This window comes from Corythoichthys intestinalis, chromosome 8, assembly GCF_030265065.1.
Source record: "Corythoichthys intestinalis isolate RoL2023-P3 chromosome 8, ASM3026506v1, whole genome shotgun sequence".
NCBI lineage: Eukaryota > Metazoa > Chordata > Actinopteri > Syngnathiformes > Syngnathidae > Corythoichthys > Corythoichthys intestinalis.
Window position 1 is genome coordinate 7,339,915 of NC_080402.1, and position 20,386 is coordinate 7,360,300.

At 38.9% G+C, this 20,386-nt stretch overlaps 1 protein-coding gene across 5 annotated transcripts in view; it reads left to right on the top strand.

Moving 5' to 3' along the window:
• psip1a (PC4 and SFRS1 interacting protein 1a) overlaps positions 1–16,330 on the top strand; it is a 29,424-nt gene extending 13,094 nt beyond the window's left edge. For all 5 annotated transcript variants that reach the window (XM_057843471.1, XM_057843472.1, XM_057843473.1 and 2 more), the window contains 6 exons: positions 102–157; positions 312–382; positions 8,328–8,429; positions 8,501–8,702; positions 12,884–12,959; positions 15,984–16,330. In XM_057843471.1, coding sequence (XP_057699454.1) covers positions 102–157; positions 312–382; positions 8,328–8,429; positions 8,501–8,702; positions 12,884–12,959; positions 15,984–16,014 — 538 coding nt within the window. In that variant the 3' untranslated portion in view covers positions 16,015–16,330. The remainder of the gene's footprint in view (positions 1–101; positions 158–311; positions 383–8,327; positions 8,430–8,500; positions 8,703–12,883; positions 12,960–15,983) is intronic.
• The last annotated feature ends 4,056 nt before the right edge of the window (positions 16,331–20,386 follow it).

The window sequence follows — 20,386 nt, forward strand, 5'->3', positions numbered from 1 at the left end:
AAAGAGGGGGTCGTCTTATAATCAGCGCCGTCTTATATTCGGGCCAATACGGTATTTGGTGTCATTTCTACATCTTTGTTTTGAATGTTGTCCTCAAAAAGGGCAAACAAGGATGACACCAAGAAAACCGAAGAGCGATCCGGGGCTAAGAAAAAGGGTGAGTTCATCACCTTCAGAATTAATGACGCCAATAATTGAAAATCTTGCATGACGCACAGTAAAACATCATTTCTGTCTTTAAACACCTGATTGAACTTTTTGGGGGGGCAAACAATGAACACCACTATTGAAGTAAACTGCTTCCTCTTCAGAAATCTCCACAGATGTCAAGCTTCAGCGTCTCCACAGTGAAATCAAGATTTCGCTAAAGATAGACAACCCCGTGAGTTGGTCTTTCCTTTGTTTTTCGGGTGTGAAAGGGAAATAAAAGTGCGTCATTAGGGGACAGTGACCCAAACACAGGCCAGTTTTTACAGGAGTTAATAAAGAGTGTTAATTGTTCATCTCTCTGGAAATAGAAGCAGAGTTAATTCTAGTGATGTTTCACCATGTGCTAGATGAATACATAAACTCCTTTTCAGTTAATAACACTGTGATTGTAAATTGAACTCCGGTTCGGGTTAGGGTTGATGGCTACTGTGACCGCAACGAGACAGGTCTCAAGATGTTTGCATGTATTTTGAGAAGACAAAATTCGGAGGATTATGAGGACACACCTTGGTTGTTATACCGATTTTGGAAAGACAGTAGACTTCCCTATCAGTTGACGGGTAAAGGGCGGGGGTCCGTTCCATAGGGGGCCTGTTTCCAAAAACTTAAAATTCAAATATTCTTAAAGCCAAAGCTGCTAGCGACCTAAAACCCAAACGGACACCTCCCTTAGGCATATATGAGTCTCCATGAGCAGTGGCATCAAAAAACTCAAAGTTGTTCTCGATTAAAATCCCGATTCATTATTTTTTTTTATATAAGTATACAGTGGTATGAAAAAGTATCTGAACCTTTTGGAATTTCTCACATTGCTGCATAAAATCACCATCAAATGTGAGCAAATCTTTGTCAAAATCACACAGGTAAAAAACAGTGTCTGCTTTAACTTAAAACACCCAAACATTTATAGGTTTTCATATTTTAATGAAGATAGTATGCAAACAATGACATAAGGCGGAAAAATAAATCAGTGAAGCATCACATTTAATATTTTGTAGCCCCTCCCCTTTGGCAGCAATAACCTCAACCACAGCGATCAGGACTAACCTTGGCCTATTCTTCTCTACAAAACTGCTGTCAGATTCCAGGGATGTCTGGCATGAAATGCTGTCTTTAGGTCATGCCGCAGCATCTTAATAGGGTTGACGTCTGGAGTTTGACTTGGCCACTCCAGAACGTGTATTTTGTTCTTCTGAAACATTTCTGAAGTTGATTCACTGCTGGATCATTGTCTTGTTGCATCATTCATCCTCTTTTTAGTTTCAACTGTCTGACAGACAGCCTCAGGTTTTCCTGCAAAACATCCTGATACTTTTGAATTCATTCTTCCATTAAGGATTGCAAGTTGTCCAGGCCCCGAGGCAGTAAAGCAGCTCCAAATCATGATGCTCCCTCCGTCATGATTCACGGTAGGGATGAGGTGTTGATGTTGGTGAGCTGTTCCATTTTTCCTCCACACATGACATTGTGTGTTACATCAGACAATTCAACTTTGGTTTCATCAGTCCACAAAATACTTTGCCAAAACTTCCGTGAAATGTCCAAGTTCCTTTTTGCGAACATTAAACGAGCAACAATTTTTTTGTGACAGCAGTGGCTCCCTTTATGGAGTCCTCCCTTTAGTTGATGTGTGCATAGAGATATTGGACCATGTCACTGATTTCTGTAAGTCTTTAGCAGGCACTCTAGGGTTCTTTTTTACCTCCTTGAATATTCTGCGCTGAATCTTTGATGGATGGCCACTCCTTGGGAGAGAAGCAACAGTGCCAAACTCTCTTTGTAGATTTGTAGACAGCTTCTCTGACTGTTGATTGATGAACATCCAGACTTTTTGAGATGGTTTTGTATCATTTCCCAGCCTTATACAAATCAACAATCCTTGATCAGAGGTCTTCAGACAGCTCTTGAGCGAGCCATGATGTATATCAGACATTGCTTCTCATCAAGACAATTCTTACCAGGTGTGTGTTTTATAGTGGGCAGGGCAACTTTAAAACACTCATCAGTGATTGGGAACACTCCTGACTCAAATTGTTTGGCAAAAATCAGTTACGATTACCCTTTAAGTCTCCTTAGGCAGATGGTTCACTTACTTATTTTCCTCCTTCTGTCATTGTTTGCATCCTATCTTCATTTAAATATGAAAACGAATATGAATGTTTGAGTGGTTTTAGTTAAAGCAGACACCGTTTTTACATCTGTGTGATTTTGACAAAGATCCGATCACATTTGATTTTGATTTTATGCAGAAATGTGAGAAATTCCAAAAGGTTCAGATACTTTTTCATACCACTGTATTTATTTAGACGTTGTACTGCCCAAAACAGTGCGTTTCCGTGTGCACAGCTAACACTGAATGTACTTCAAAAAACAGCAAGGCTTGGTCTTTTTTTGCCTTTCTGTGAAGTGACCTTTTATATTGTGAAACTACAACACAGAAACATACACATACTGGTATTCAATACTCAATACACTACAAACTGTACAACACACTTACATACACAACTTTTATATCACAATTTTATTGAGCTAATACCTGCCTTAAGCACAGGCTGGCTTCTATTATACAACAACAACACTTAAGAAGTTTTGTACATATGACCTTTCTCCACAGAGGCATGCATATACTGCGCATCAATAGCTTACTGTAAACGTAAAATACTTACACACATATATTTCCGAGGCAGAAACGTAGCAGAAAGCACTCACGAATGTCAATGTGACAGAGAAAGCACTGTGCAAATAAATGACTTGTGAGCCAAACTTTGTCACAAAATACAGTGCCCTCCATAATTATTGGCACCCCTGAAAAAGATGTGTTTTTTAGCTTCTAATATGTTTTTATTAATTCAAATAATATGGTCAATCAATCTTGGTCTCACACAAAAATACACACGGTCCCAGGCTTCAACTGGGACCGTGTGCTTTGGTCAGATGAGACCAAGATTGAGCTTTTTGGCAAAAAACTCTAAGTGGGTCTGGCGTGACACGAAAGATGCGCATTCTGAAAAGCACCTCATACCCGCTGTGAAGTATGGGGGTGGGTCAGTGATGCTGTGGGGCTGTTTCGCTTCCAAAGGCCCTGGGAACCTTGTTAGGGTGCATGGCATCATGAATGCTTTAAAATACCAGGGCATTTTAAATCAAAATCTGTTGCCCTCTGCCCGAAAGCTGAAGATGGGTCGTCACTGGGTCTTTCAGCAAGACAATGACCCTAAACAAATGGCCAAATCTACACAGAAATGGTTCACCAGACCAGAGGTTGCGCTAGACTTTTTCATTGTCTGTCATTTTGACTGACAGGGTCATAAAAATCCGGTCATAATCTATTTTTTCCCGTCAATTAAATTTTTAAAATGATGATAATGACATTGTTGTGACCCTTTGTTTGGCATAATTCACCTTCCGTACTTGTGTGTCCATTTGGCCGAGCGCGTTACCGGCTACGACAGTCACGTGACAGAGACACTTAAGAGCCGCGCGCGGTCCCCTCACTATCCACTCGCTCTCGCTATATGATTGGCCGAAGAGTCGAAATGCTCTCCCGTGAAATGCCCGTTTAGAAATGTTCCCGTTGTTACTTCTTGCGTTCGCTTATAAGTGCCCATTTAAAAAGGAAAAGCGATGGATGACACTACACACAGAGCGTATTATTAACAAATGTTAAAGTTGTATAATCATATAGCGAGAATAAGGAACGTCACTGACAAGCGCAGGCCCCCGCGAGTGGATAGTGAGGGGTCTCGGATAGTGCGCCTACAGCTAACAAGACTCTTAACATTGCATACCGCTTCAACATATTCAATAGTATTTAGTTTTCATTCATTTTAAATTAATATTCTGTCCGAACAAGCTTAACAGAGAATCCACACCGTGCCATCACACATCAAGCAGATGAATATGTAAGTTTTTCTCCGCAGTGACAAAAACAGCTAACTGTGCCCCCAGTAGTTAGGTAGCCTACCATATGTAGCATATGGAACAATGAAATTAACAGTTCACCTGCTGTGGCCTGAACGTAGTCTCACACTTTCCTCCTGGTGCGCATGGACTTGAATTGCGTGCCCGCTTGTGCAGTCCCTGTTTTTTCACCTCTTTTATCAACACCATCGTCGTTTTGGGGCTTTTTGAAGAAACTTCGGACACTCAGTTGCCTTGACATTTTTCAGAATAAGGCCAACGACGTCATGCATCAAGAGAGACAATAGCTAATTAATAAGCTCACTCGCCACCCTGTGGTCTGGGGTGTGAATTGCAACCGGTCAAAATGACGGATGGATTTCAGTTTTTCCGTTATCGTTTTTAAAAATCGGTCAACGACGGAAAATATTCGGTTAACGCGACCCCTGCAACAGACACAAAATCAAGCTCCTCCCATGGCCATCTCAGTCCCCAGACCCTGTTTTGTTGGCAAAAGGGGGTTGTACAAAGTATTAACACCAGGGGTGCTAATTAGGGATGTCCCGATCCAGGTTTTTGCACTTCCGATCCGATACCGATTTTGGTTTGCACTTCCGATCCGATACTGGCCGATACCGATACCGACCTATCTAAGCATGTGTTAAAATTTAAAGTTATTTAGCCTCCTTACTTAGTTGTCAGACTCATGTTGAAAAAGGTTTTAGTACCCTTGATAACAACTAGCCAGCTGAATTAGGTGAGTTTGAATAACACACAACGGTTGGTAACAAGAAACTGACCTGTTTATTCAGTGACAAACACAAAACATTATAAATAACAAACAGAAATGGCATAGTCAGTCAGTAAAACGTGCAAATGATATTGTAAACTGTCTTAAAAAAGCAAAACACACCAACAACCTCAGTGGAAAATCCCACAAATCCCCCAAGCTATTAGATGCTTTTAATGTTTCGTGCATTAGGCAAGGCAAGGCAAGGCAAATTTATTTGTATAGCACAATTCAACACAAGGCAATTCAAAGTGCTTTACATCACATTAAGACCATAAAAATCACATTTAAATCAACACAACGTAAAAACCAAGAGAAATGATCGCATTTAATCACAGAATAAAAATAAATAAATAAAAATAAAACAAAAATAAAAATAAAGCAAAAACTACTACTAATAATAATCATTGAAATCAGCAATGGAGATAAGCACAAGAGGAATAGAAGGCAGGTAGGTTGAAATATATAGACAGTTATGGATATGCAGTGCCAAACAAAAGCGTTTTTAGCCCTGATTTAAAGGAGCTAACAGTTTGAGCATACTTCAGACGTTCGGGTAACTTGTTCCAGAGGTGAGGAGCATAATAACTAAATGCTGCCTCACCCTGCTTGGTTCTTGTTCTTGGAACATGCAGAAGACCCGTTCCAGACGACCTTAGGGGTCTAGATGTCTCATAGGAATCTAACAAGTCAAGCATGTATTTTGGTCCAAGGCCATTAAGTGTTTTGTAGACGAGCAGTAGTATTTTATAGTCTATCCTTTGACTCACTGGAAGCCAGTGTAGCGATTTCAAAACCGGTGTAATGTGGTCCAGCTTCCTTGTATTTGTGAGGACTCTGGCTGCAGCATTCTGTACGAGCTGCAGCTTCCTGACTGATTTTTTATCAAGACCTGTAAATATACCGTTGCAGTAGTCCAATCTGCTGAAAATGAATGCATGCATAAGTTTTTCCATGTCTTGTTGAGTCAGAAGCCCCTTAATTCTGGTTATATTTTTTAGGTGGTAATAAGCGGATTTAGTGACGGACTTTAGATGGCTATCAAATTTTAGGTCTGAGTCAATAATTACGCCAAGGTTTCTGACTTGATTTGTAGCTGTAAGTGACATTGTGCTAAGTTGGCTGCTTATCTTTGACCTTTCCTTTTTTGGCCCAAAAATGATCATACATTAGTTAAAAAAATGGTATAAAAAGCCTCTCAGGTTTAAATAAACGACTATTTCAGTATTAAGTACTATTCAGTTAAGTTAACATTTTAAAACAGTAAATAAAATACTCAAGTCCCCATTGTGTATCAGCAGCTTTAAACTACATTCAATTCATTTAATTTTGCGAATCAACTGTTAAAGTTGTTAAAATTGCTCCCGTTATTCCATAATTTCCCTTCTGTCTACTTTTGACATGTGAAAGTTTTAAAACTGTTTTGAAGATAGATTCAAGTCAAGATTTTGCCGATTTAGGAGTATTTTGGATAAAAAGTTAATTAGGTTCGCTTGGAAGGTTCACAACAGCCTACTAGGGAAGTCTTCTGCTTTAAGATGGCGGCTGTTTACTAATGCATCTGGTTTTCATTACTTCAATGTTGCTAACGCAGTCAAGTCTGTTGTGTAGCATCTGGTTCTATATACATATGATATCTATTATTTCCGGTAAAACGACGTTGACGTAGTTTGTTGCAGCTGTCAGCAGAAGTCAGGTATTCTTGTGTTTTTTATCCAGCGGCATGAGTTGAGCTAAAGCCGTGAGTTGAGCATTGGCATTACCCGGTGTTCTGCCAAAATATGCTACATTGGCAAAACGTCCTACATTAGTCGAATTTGACACCTAAAGTACTACCGTGCACTCTAAACTTGTTTTGTTTGGATGCATACAGGAACAACGTACTAAAAAAATGCCTGCAGAAAATACTTAAATGTAGTTATATCAAATAAGGACGGTTTAAATACGCTACGTGACTAATGTGGTCAACTGCTTCAAAGCTAACACAAAAAAAACACAATGGTTAAAAGTATGAGAGGGTAATACATGCAAAAAGTATCTTTGAGGCAGTGAAAAGGTTCTAAATGACTAAATAAAAACAAAAATAGTGAGTGCTCGCCGCTTCTAACCGATGTGCGCATGCATCCACATGCATGCGCAACCGCCCTGAGCATTGTGTAGGACGTTTTGCCGCGTAGTAAGGAATGGCCGAACAACGGTAATGTAAATGTAGTGTGTTGAAGGTGTGCACTAAAATGCGGACCGGATTTTAGGGAAACCGAAGCAAAAACTGGAATGGATTATGTAAATCAGTGCGCTGGAAAACCCGGACCGGACTTTGTAAAAAAAAAAAAAAACTGGATCGGAAGTCTGGATCAGAATTTTTCCCGTGTTCCAATCAGATACCGATGCGCATTTGTTTGCCCATATCGGCGTCCGATCCGATCCAAATATCGGATTGGGACATCTCTAGTGCTAATAATTGTGACACACATTATTTGATGTTAAATAATTTTTTTCTTTATGTTGGATTTTTTTCCCCACTGAAGAATGCACTTGTATTGAAGGTTGGATTTTTCTCTTTTTTCCATTGAAGTCCCATATTATTTCCAAAAAAAAAAAAAAAAAAGTATTAGAAGCTAAAAAACACATCTTTTTCAGGGGTGCCAATAATTATGGAGGGCACTGTAAATGCTGTAAATTATTCTGACCGACAGATGGCAGCAAGACAATGCAAAAGGTTAACTGGTTTCCCACACTGGCGCATATAGCAGAACAGACGTATTGTTAAATTATACAAATTATAAATTAGAATGTATCTTTAAATTAAAAAAAAAAAAAAAAAAAATCTAATTTCCATGGCCTGGCGGCTTTTATTTAGGTTTGGCGGTGCGCCACAATCTTTTTTATGTACGGGAAACCCTAGGTTAGCTTCAATGCAGCAGGACTTATCAACAAATTTCATTCATATAGCTTTTCCCCATAAGCACACGTATACTGGGTATTGACAGGTTGGTATAGATGTAAAATACTTAGGGATATATAGTTTCCAAGGCAGAAACATAACAGAAATTACTTAATGGTGTCAATGCGACCGACAGGCTGTTTGCTGTGAAAGTGAATGAGCATGTGTTCCAAATTGCATCACGATGCATGCAGTGAATTATGATGACCACAAGGTAACATTAACCTACTGTAGGTCAACTGGTTCTAAACACTGGTGACTCTAGCGAGTATATTGTTTTTTATTTTTAATTATTATATGTAGCATAAATTAAAAACCCGATTCTGATCCTCTGAAAAATGGCCTGATCGGCCCGATTTCCGTGACATGATCCACTTCTGAAGAAGTCACCTAGAAATGTCTCGGGTGAAAAGTTTGAACAGAGGCAAAAGTATTGGCATAAGGTAATAGCAAACTGTTTTAAAGTGGCTTTGTTTGCTTTAGGACATAAAGAAGTGCCTGGATGCCCTGGACGAGATCAGCACACTTCAAGTGACCACTCAGCACCTGCAGAAGCAGAGTGAACTCATCGCCACACTGAAGAAGGCAAGACGCGCTCCCCGCAAAAAAAATCGCCAATTCCGTTCCCCGCGTCACGTGGGTCGGTCGCGGTCCAGATCCGCAGGTTTAAAGCCAGCCAGGACGTGATGGACAAAGCCAGCATGCTGTACAACAAGTTTAAGAGCATGTTCCTGGTGGGCGAGGGCGAGTGCATGCTCAGCAAGGTGCTCAACCGCTCCTTGGCCGAGCAGCGCCAGCACGAGGAGGCTAAGAAGGGGACGCTGAAGAAAGCAGAGCAAGCGCAGGAGAACAATACGGGTAAGTTACCCCCCAATTCTGGGTGAGGGTGGGGTGTTAACGGTACAAGTACCACTGTACATCTTGTAACAGAAAATAATTTGTAGTAAAATGCTTCTCTGGTTAAAAAGAAAGAATTCATTTTTTAGAAATTACTGTAATTTCTCACTTTCTAGTGCCCCCCCCCCCCCCCCCACCAAAAAAAAAAAAACAATCATCAAAAGCAGTTATTTTCTCGCTTAACCTTGTTCGTGTATATACTTTCCCTGTAGTAATTTGGTTTTTCATAAATGTACAATTCATTTTCAAGTATTTCACATTTCTTGTGTGCTGCAATTTTTTTTTAAACCTACAACATCCAAAATAATCGGGCAAATTTTGTGATATTTTCTCAGGTTGAATTGTGCATGATTTTTTTGGGTAGCAATAATTTTTGGACATTGATCCCTTGCTGTCTGAATTAATATTTAACAAATATAAATAAAGCATTGGAGGAATAAATAAGTACATGAAAATAGTATTGATAAAACGATACAAAATATAGACAATTCATTGAAAAAAAACGGCTATAAATGAAAAGATCCTGGTGTAAAAATCATTGATATATATATTTAAAAAAATAAATAAAAGTAAATATAGAACCTTTATCAAAAATAAATTCTATATATTTTGTAAAAGATCAAAATCTTTAAAAATAAAAAGAACTGTCTTTAATACAGTATATACAGTGCCTTGCAAAAGTATTCGGCCCCCTTGAATCTTGCAACCTTTCGCCACATTTCAGGCTTCAAACATAAAGATATGAAATTTAATTTTTTTGTCAAGAATCAACAACAAGTGGGACACAATCGTGAAGTGGAACAACATTTATTGGATAATTTAAACTTTTTTAACAAATAAAAAACTGAAAAGTGGGGCGTGCAATATTATTCGGCCCCTTTACTTTCAGTGCAGCAAACTCACTCCAGAAGTTCAGTGAGGATCTCTGAATGATCCAATGTTGTCCTAAATGACCGATGATGATAAATAGAATCCAAATGTGTGTAATCAAGTCCCCGTATAAATGCACCTGCTCTGATGTCTCAGGGTTCTGTTTAAAGTGCATAGAGCATTATGAAAACCAAGGAACACACCAGGCAGGTCCGAGATACTGTTGTGGAGAAGTTTAAAGCCGGATTTGGATACAAAAAGATTTCCCAAGCTTTAAACATCACAAGGAGCACTGTGCAAGCCATCATATTGAAATGGAAGGAGCATCAGACCACTGCAAATCTACCAAGACCCGGCCGTCCTTCCAAACTTTCTTCTCAAACAAGGAGAAAACTGATCAGAGATGCAGCCAAGAGGCCCATGATCACTCTGGATGAACTGCAGAGATCTACAGCTGAGGTGGGAGAGTCTGTCCATAGGACAACAATCAGTCGTACACTGCACAAATCTGGCCTTTATGGAAGAGTGGCAAGAAGAAAGCCATTTCTCAAAGATATCCATAAAAAGTCTCGTTTAAAGTTTGCCACAAGCCACCTGGGAGACACACCAAACATGTGGAAGAAAGTGCTCTGGTCAGATGAAACCAAAATTGAACTTTTTGGCCACAATGCAAAACATTATGTTTGGCGTAAAAGCAACACAGCTCATCACCCAGAACACACCATCCCCACTGTCAAACATGGTGGTGGCAGCATCATGGTTTGGGCCTGCTTTTCTTCAGCAGGGACAGGGAAGATGGTTAAAATTGACGGGAAGATGGATGCAGCCAAATACAGGAAAATTCTGGAAGAAAACCTGTTGGTATCTGCACAAGACCTGAGACTGGGACGGAGATTTATCTTCCAACAGGACAATGATTCAAAACATTAAGCCAAATCTACAATGGAATGGTTCAAAAATAAACGTATCCAGGTGTTAGAATGGCCAAGTCAAAGTCCAGACCTGAATCCAATCGAGAATCTGTGGAAAGAGCTGAAGACTGCTGTTCACAAGCACTCTCCATCCAACCTCACTGAGCTCGAGCTGTTTTGCAAGGAAGAATGGGCAAGAATGTCAGTCTCTCGATTTGCAAAACTGATAGAAACATACCCCAAGCGACTTGCAGCTGTAATTGGAGCAAAAGGTGGCGCTACAAAGTATTAACGCAAGGGGGCCGAATAATATTGCACGCCCCACTTTTCAGTTTTTTATTTGTTAAAAAAGTTTAAATTATCCAATAAATTTTGTTCCACTTCACGATTGTGTCCCACTTGTTGTTGATTCCTGACAAAAAATTAAAATTTTATATCTTTATGTTTGAAGCCTGAAATGTGGCGAAAGGTTGCAAGGTTCAAGGGGGCCGAATACTTTTGCAAGGCACTGTATGTATATAATATGTAATTATTAAGACCAAATAAAAAAATCCTTTTTTAAAGTTTTTATTTTTAGAAATCTTTTCATTCTGCATTAATTTTCTATATCTTCTATTTTTGAATTTTTTTTTTTTCATTTTTAATGTAGGATTTTCCAAATTTTAGTTTTTTCAATTTAATTTTCTATATTTTTATTGTTATTATTATTATTTTTATGTAATTATGTTTTCCCTCAATGCATTTTGATGAATGAAAGCATATCAATGAATGATAGTGAAATATTGATGAAATGACAGCATATCAATAATATATAAAATAATACAATAATAAAAAAATACAACTCTTGAAAATTAAATTAAAAACTATCAGTAGTCAGCCAAAAATCCTGATATAAAAAACATAAAATGTTATTAAAGAAATAAAAGTAAATATAGAAAATTTATTAAACATGAAACAAATTATTATTTTTTTATAAATGTGATTTGATCTTTATATTTTAAAAAATTAAAAAAAGGAATTTATTAATAAATCCTTATTAATTGTTAATATTTTCAGTCATTTATTATCGGTGTTTTATTATTATTATTGTTAATTTTCAAGACTCTGATACTATTTTTTTTTAAACCCATACTTTTTAATATAGGCTTTTCCCATTTTTATTTCCAATTTAATTTTCTTATAAAAGGAGGAATTTATGAATAAATCATCTTTACTTGTTGTTAATATTTTGAGTCTTTTATTATCAGTGTTTTTTTTTATTATTATTATTTATTATTATTTTCAATATTCTGTTACTATTTTTTTTAAAAACCCATACATTTTGATATAGGAATTTCCCATTTTTATTTACAATTTTCTATATATTTTTAGAATATATTTTTCTTATAATTATGTACTCCCTCAATGTATTTTGATGCTTAAATATGATATATTCACATAAAACAATATTTAGATGATCGTTGTGATATTTTCTGAGGTTAAAGTACACTTGCGTAGATCTGACCATATAAATTTCAGTGGTGATTGGTCACCATTTTCATTGTTGAGTGTTACTATTGTTTTCATTCCCTCAATGCATGTTTAAATACAAAATATTCACATCAAACAATATTTACATAATCATTGCGATACGTTCTGAAGTTGAAGTACGCTCGAGTAGATCTGACCACATACATTTCCGTGGCGATTGGTCACCATTTTCTTAGTTATATACAAACAGTTGAGTTTTATGAACGCTAAGAACACACTCACCTTCTAGCCTCTTTATAAAAATAGAACGGGAACATTTTACAACCTTGGTTTATCAACCTCTTTAAATATAATTCTCGACATACCGTAAAATTGGAGACGAACAGACGTCAGAATTAACAACCGCCGTGAAAATGGCGGTGAAAAATGAGCCAATAAATCATTCGAATCCATATATTCACATAATATCCAACAATGTGTGGTTTATTGTCGCTCGTTACTTAATGCGAGGAGGCAACGCAGTCAAAAACGAACCTCGCGCCGAGTCACTTGAGTTTCTAGCCGTCGGCGAAATTCATTCAAACCCAGTCGGGAACTGGGTCGGCTCGGCATCCTACGTCCCTTTTCGGCAGGTCACAGGATATCTTTTGGGGGTTGTATTGGGAGGGAACACACCACATCCTGAGCTTGATGGTCTCACTGGAACAGGATGAATACGTCGATTGCGTGAAAAGGTTCCTTTCTCAAGACGAGGGCGAGGCCAATGGGCGGAAAATCGCAATGATCTTCCCAAGGTCTGGGGCTGAGACACGTGTGGTCACATGCTCCCGAGTGATCGTCTTTGCTGTGGTTTGTCGGACGTCTGAGCTTGTGTTTGTTTGGTTGGTGTAGATAAGGAAGGAGATCAGAGCACGGAGGAGAACAAGCAGGAGCCGCGGGAAGATGCCTCTACGGGGGAGAACCTCAGGTAGCTTCCGAGTACACCAGAAAAAATACATAGTATAATGAAGATTAATATAACAATTTAACAACAATTTAGACTCACCCAAGATGGCCGCCAGTTACGCAAGCAATGAGTTTATAACTAGTAGACGTCCAATCCATTTGGAGTGAACATAATGAAAATAATTCACTGAAACATGGTAGGGTCTATTCTATTTTACAACATACAGTGGGGCAAATAAGTATTTAGTCAAGCACGAATTGTGCAAGTTTTCCCACTAGAAAATATTAGAGAGGCCTGTAGTTGTCAACATGGGTAAACCTCAACCATGAGAGACAGAATGTGGAGAAGAAAAAAAACAAAATCACATTTTAATTTTTAAATAATTTATTTGCAAATCATGGTGGAAAATAAGTATTTGGTCAAAACCAAAAGTTCATCTCAATACTTTTATATGTACCCTTTGTTGGCAATAACATAGGCCAAACATTTTCTGTAACTCTTCACAAGCTTTTCACACACTGTTGCTGGTATTTTGGCCCATTCCTCCATTCGGATCTCCTCTAGAACAATGATGTTTTGGGGCTGTCGTTGGGCAACATGGACTTTGAACTCCCACCACAGATTTTCTATTGGATTGAGATCTGGAGACTGGCTAGGCCACTCCAGGACCTTGAAATGCTTCTTACGAAGCCACTCCTTTGTTGCCCTGGCTGTGTGTTTGGGATCATTGTCATGTTGAAAGACCAAGCCACGTCTCATCTTCAATGCCCTTGCTGACGGAAGGAGATTTTCACTCAAAATCTCTCGATGCATGGCCCCTTTGCAGAAAAACAGCCCCAAAGCATGACGTTTCCACCCCCATGCTTCACTGTGTATGGTCGATAGTAGCATAAAGAAACCTGTCCCCCCATACAATCAGTAAGACTCAAACTTGTAACATGGTCAAGGCCAAAGAGCTATCCAAAGACACCAGAGACAAAATTGTTCACTTCCGCAAGGCTGGAAAGAGCTACAGAGGAATTGCCAAGCAGGTTGATGAAAAAGGGTCCATTGTTGGAGCATTTATTAGAAAATGGAAGAAGCTAAACGTGACGGTCAATCTCAATGGGAGTGAAGCCCGTGGATCCCCATGTAAGATATCACCTTGTGGGGTCTCAATGAACCAAGAAACGTGGGGAATCAGCCCTGAACTACACCACAGCATTTGGTCAATAAACTGAAAAGAGCTGGGACCATCGTTTCCTGCCTGGTTCTCCTGCCTAAACCAGCACATGTCAAGGCCTGTCTTAAGTTTGCCTATGACCATTTGGATGATGCAGAGGACTCAAAGGAGCAAGCTTTGTGGTCAGATCAGAGTAAAATATAACTTTTTGGTCATAATTCCACTCACCGTGTTTGGAGAAGGAGGAATGATGAGTACTATCTCAAGAACACCATCCCTACTGTGAAGCATGGGGGTGCTAGCATCTTGCTTTGGGGTGTTTTTCTACGCATGGGACAGGATGAGTGCATTGTATTAAAGAGAGGATGACTGGGGCTCTGTATTTGTCAGGTCTTGGGGAACAACCTCCTTCCTTCAGTCAGAGCATTGAAGATGGGGCGTGCCTGGGTCTTCCAACATGACAATAACCCGAAGCACACAGCCAGGAAAACCAAGGAGTGGCTCTGTAAGAAGTAGAGACGTCCTGATGCCGATCGATCGGGTCCGATCACGTCATTTTCAGAGTATCGGGATCTGCAAAAAAATATCGGCCATGCCTTTTTTTAATATATATACTGTATATTTTTTAATTTAATCGTTTTCTAATTGTATTTAACGTTACAGACATAATATGTTACACTCATCCAGAGTCTTTAGTTTAGGCTTAAGGTAGGGTTATCAAATTTATCCCAATAACGGCGGTAATTAATTTTTTAAAAAATGTATCACGTTAAAATATTTAAGGCAATTAATGCATGCGTTGCATGAGCCACTCACGCATTGTCGGGCGCAACCTGTAATGGCGCCGTTTCACCTATATAGAGAGATAAAAGGCAGCGTTTAATGAGTAGAGTGAATTTTGGCAGCCTTTGGAGCCTTTTTTTAATTGGCTAAAGCTTTACAATCCCTCCCCCTACGATTAGAAATATCATGGAAAGCAATGTGGGGAAGCAAGGTAGCAATTGATCTTTTTCTTATCACTTTGTTATTTCCCATCGCAGAGAAGATATATCAATTGGTAGCACTACGCACGGGCATGGCTACAGTATCGTTTACTGAAAGCTCAACAAATACACTAGATGGCAATATTTAGTCACAATATACAAAGTCACAAGTCTTTCTATCCGTGGATCCCTCTCACAGAAAGAATGTTAATAATGTAAATGCCATCTTGAGGATTTATTGTCATAATAAACAAATACAGTACTTATGTACTGTATATTGAATGTATATATTCGTCCGAGTTTTATTCATTTTTTTCTTGATGCATTGCCAAAATGTATATGATCGGGAAAAATGATCGGGAATGGTTGGAATTGAATCGGGAGGAAAAAAAAAAAAAAGCAATCGGATCGGGAAATATCGGGATCGGCAGATACTCAAACTAAAACGATCGGGATCGGATCGGGAGCAAAAAAGCATGATCGGAACAACCCTAGTAAAAAGCATGTCAAGGTTCTAGCATGGCCTAGCCGGTCTCTAGACCTAAACCCAATACAAAACCTTTGGAGGGAGGTCAAATTCCGTGTTTCTTAGCGACAGCCTGGAAACCTGACTGATGGGTGGGCCAAGGTCCCTCCTGCAGTGTGTGCAAACCTGGTGAAAAACTACAGGAAACATTTGACCTCTGTAATTGCAACCTAAGGCTACTGTACCAAGTGTATTTTCTCCACTGTATAATGCATATAAGTTGGTTTAAAAGTTGGTGGGGACAATTTGAGCATCCTGAAAAGTTGGTGGTGTTATATCCCCTACCGTCCCTATGCAAACCTTGCTTTAGAAAACTACAATTTCCAAAATAACACTGACAGGACAACTAACACGATTAATCTGCTCTTCTTCAGCACTCCTGTTGCTCAGGAGGCCTCCACCTGACTCCCCGCTCCGGTCCCTCGAGGTCTTCACACTGGAACGTCCCGTCCGGTCGCTCGCGACCGATCACCTTGACTGGTTCCCACTTTACTGACCTTTGTTGTCAAAATTGCTGCTTCAAGTTGTGAGTTCTTCGGTAGTCGTAGTAGCAGACAATACAGTTTGCAAGCTTTTACAGTTACCGTAGTTGAAAGAAGAAAATATTTCATTCCAAAAAAAATGTTCAAGTGTCTTTAAAAGTTGTTTCTTCTTGTTTGTAAATAAGAGTTATTTTTGTGCCTTTTAAATGTTTCAGCGTTAAATAAAGTAGTGTAACGTATTCGGTGACCAATGACTGATTTCACCCGACGCCGAGAATTGACTGTCTTTTTTTCAGTCATCTTTGTTAATGTGTGAGCTTATTATTTCCAGGAACAATTCTGATGCGCCTATGTCATTCTCGAGGATAAGACTGATCCGAGCAAAATGGCGGGAAGACCCTGTCCGCCCAGTGGCTGGCTTGGCAATTTTGGGGCCTAAGGCGAACATATCCAGGGGGCCTCTTCTTGGGTCAGTGGTTAAAAAGGTGAGAAGGGTCTGGAGGAAATATGTTCCGGTACACTTGGGCTGTCCTAAACGACAAATTTTCTCCTGATTAGTCAGCCGACTAGTTTTACGATTAGTCGTCTAGTAATTTTCTTTTTTTTACTAATTTTTGTTGACGCTTATTAATTCACAAAACCATTTTGGAACACTTAAATTCTTTAATAAAGTACAAATAATCATTTAAATAACAATAATCACAAATAAAACAGTGAGGTTAAATGCCGATAGCATTTACTAGTGCAAAAGAATGGAAAGTAAACCGATTCAGAACACTGACTTTGCCTTTCCAACATTATTCAAAACAATTCTTAAAAATAAATTCTAGCATTATTGTTATTATAGTATACTACTATATATATAATAGTAGTATAATAATTATAATATTCATTGCCAATCATATTTGTCATAAAGAGTGCCATTTGAAAGCTATTCTTAGTATAGAATCTGTATTCTGTAGTATTTACTAAACATAATATTAATTCTTAAGTATGTGGGATTAACTATAGAAATTGTTATTTATATGACGAACATGACGTGCTTTTATTTTGAAATGTTCACCCGAGGTACGTTTGTTAAACCGCTAACCGAAAGCTTTACACTCCGTAAAAAAGCGTTCTTCGTCATTGCTTGCGGTGTCACTAGTAGATGTTTTAAAAATTTCGTTAGCAAATGCTGTTAACCAGCTGTTGAGTGTTATTGTATGACTGATTGGAACTGTACTGCATTGTTTCGCCACAGGGTGTGCTGTAGTGTATTTTATGTTCGTTGTGTAGAAGAAGAAGAAAGTTAAAAGAGGCATTAGCGGCCTGTTCTCAACTTCTCCCTCACTGCACTTTGGCTCTCATGGAGAGCACGTTTGCTCATGTGTTTGAAATAAACAATAGCCGACATGCAAAGTAGCAAGTGAGCTGTAAAAATAGCGAGCTTAGTGGCGTGAAAAACGCGGGAGAGCTAAGCTAAGCTAAACGGCGTTAAATGAAGCTAAGAGACTGATACTCAGTCCGTCGTCGTGGAACAGTCCATTGTAGTGCGTGTGTGTGGGGGAGAGATAATATAAATGCAGCATTCAAATGGCTTTCTTTTTTGTTTTGTTATTTGTTTGTTTGGTATGCTGACATAATTATACATGACGAATAGTTGGGGTGCTGCTGGCTCCGGTGGCCCAAGCCCTTGCTCGTTGTGGCAAGAGCAGCTGGTTGGGGGCCTAAGGCGATCGCCTACTTCGCCTGAATAGTAGAGCCGCCTATGCGTCCGCCATCGCTGAGGTGTGCAGCACACAGCTAACAGCAGCTAACGTTACTGCTTACATTGACTGACGCTGAACTGCTATAGGGGTGCAAACACCCCAGTCATGGCAGCCAACCACTAGAGGGCAACATACACAAACATCTACTTGGATTAGTCATGTCAAGAGGCACAGGGTACGTGATCGTTAACAAATTTCTGTGCGGCCTGGTGTTTGGGGATCCCTGCACTAGATAACTTGTATAGCACTGGTTGAATCGCCATGACTATATTGTATTCATATATTTTTTAACCCTTTAACACCTGAACCTATTTTGTCCGAATTTGCATACCTTTGATGCTGCCTTCCTATTTCAAAGAAAAAGATGTTCACAATGGCCAAGTTCCATCCATCCATCCATTATCTTCCGCTTAGTCCGGGTCGGGTCCGGTCCCTTTTTTCACAACACCATAACCTTCATGTCCAAACTGTTGTTTTCTTCACTGACCAATTATAATCAACATTTTGGACCCGAAACGAAAAAAAAAAAAAATCCCATATTTTGTCAAAAATTATAATATTGGTGTCCCATTGACAATCAAACATGCTCAGTGAAACGTTTTGAAGCTTGCTAATATTTGTTCAACTTCTTAGGATAAACTTACAACAACAAAAAAAGTACCGTTCAAATCTCGAAACGACTGGAATTTTCACGCGACGCGGGGAATTTTTCAAACGACTCCAAAAAAAATTAATGTAAATGGGTTTTTTTTAAAAAAAAAAAAAGTTTTTTTCAAAATATATTTAGTCCTGCAATTTTTGACCAAATCACAGAATTTGGACATCAAATATTTCAGGGCGGTTAGGAGCATAAAAGTTGTATACAGAATTTTGGGGGGGGGGGGGGGCTTATGGTTTCCCAGAAATTCACCAAAATTTTCCCATTAATTTCTAATAGGAATCAATTGACAGCCAAGTATGTCCAAATTTCCTATTCATTTCCAATGGCATTTACATTGCATTGATGCCCATGTACACATATGCCAGTGAGGGCTATGCACGTTAATACCATTGACAGTCATGTATGTCGATTCTATTGATGCCAATGTACTCGGATTCCATTGACACATATGTAAGTGGATGCCACTGACGGCCATGTACGTCCAAATTTTATTCATTTCCAATGGTATTTACATTGCATTGACACCCTTGAACACAGATGCCATTGACGGCTGTGTATGTCAATTCTATTGATGCCAATGTAATTGTATTCCATTGACGCATATGTAAATCTATGCCATTGACTGCCATGTACGTCCAAAATTTCCTCATTCATTTTCAGTGGCATTTACATTTCATTGACCTGATATCACCAGGACATGTCCCTAAAATGTCCCCACATTAAAAGGAAATGACCTGATATCAATAGGACATGTCCCCCAAATCAACAGGAAGTGACCTGATAGTGTCCTCGAATCAACATGGGCGGGTCTAAAATCTGTATCTCCCCACAGCAAAGCCTCATAATAATTTCTTCAGAAATTGCAGTTTCTAATTTTTTCAAAAATGTTCACATTACGTCCGTCCTTCGTGACCTCACGATGGCTCCTGGGGTATGTAGCTTTACGTGGTGCTTTCGGTTTTGTAAAAGGACAAGAAATGATAGAAATATGGACAGAAACTTATTTATGAGGGCAATAAAACTATAAAACTCAAATGACGACATCTGTTTTACTTGGTCAATTGACTTGAAGTAAAAACGGGCATGGACCTCAACTTCCGCACTTTCAAATGAGACCAACCAGCAACACATGGGTAGCGTAATTACAGTGTGACGCCATCCACACGTTTGGTTTTAAAGGGTTAATCCAGGTTAGAACGGTTAATCTGAATGAAGATTGCTGTAGAAGATTTGCTACTTCGCGCCCTCAGTCCATGGCAGATTTTTTTTTCCAATTAAAAAAAAAAAAGTCGCAAGCCGATCGCGTAGACTCACCCTCCCGCTCCCTGCTCTCTGTTGGTCAGGCAGTGAGCACACTGCAGTTGATTAAGGTAAGCGATGATTGACAGATGTTTAATGCTTGAAGTTCGGTTCTCTGGCCAGATCAAAGCGCCGCATGTGTCAATCATCGTTGTTAAACAGTAGCTGCGGCAACTCATTGTAAGTGATCAGCTTGAGTGGACTCAATGAAGTATTTAATAAAGCCCAGCATTTTTCAGCTTGTTTAAAAATAATTTGGTGGGACAAAAATTTTTAAAACATATTTGAAGTGCTTGAAAACCATTTGCTAAGATATATATATATATATTTATACATAACGGTATTTTGTAATTATACTTTGGGGGGGGGAAAATGTTTTATACATTTAACACGCACAAAAAAATTTTTTGGGGTGCTACTTCGCGGTTTCTGGTCTCTGTTAACCACAAAAAAACGAGGGGTCACTGTATATAAAAAGGATCAGGGGTCCATATCTCTGCACAAAATACATTTAATACTATTTCACACTTCATCAAAAATGTTAAATATATTTTAAACAAAAAAAAAAAAAGCTCCACACAGCC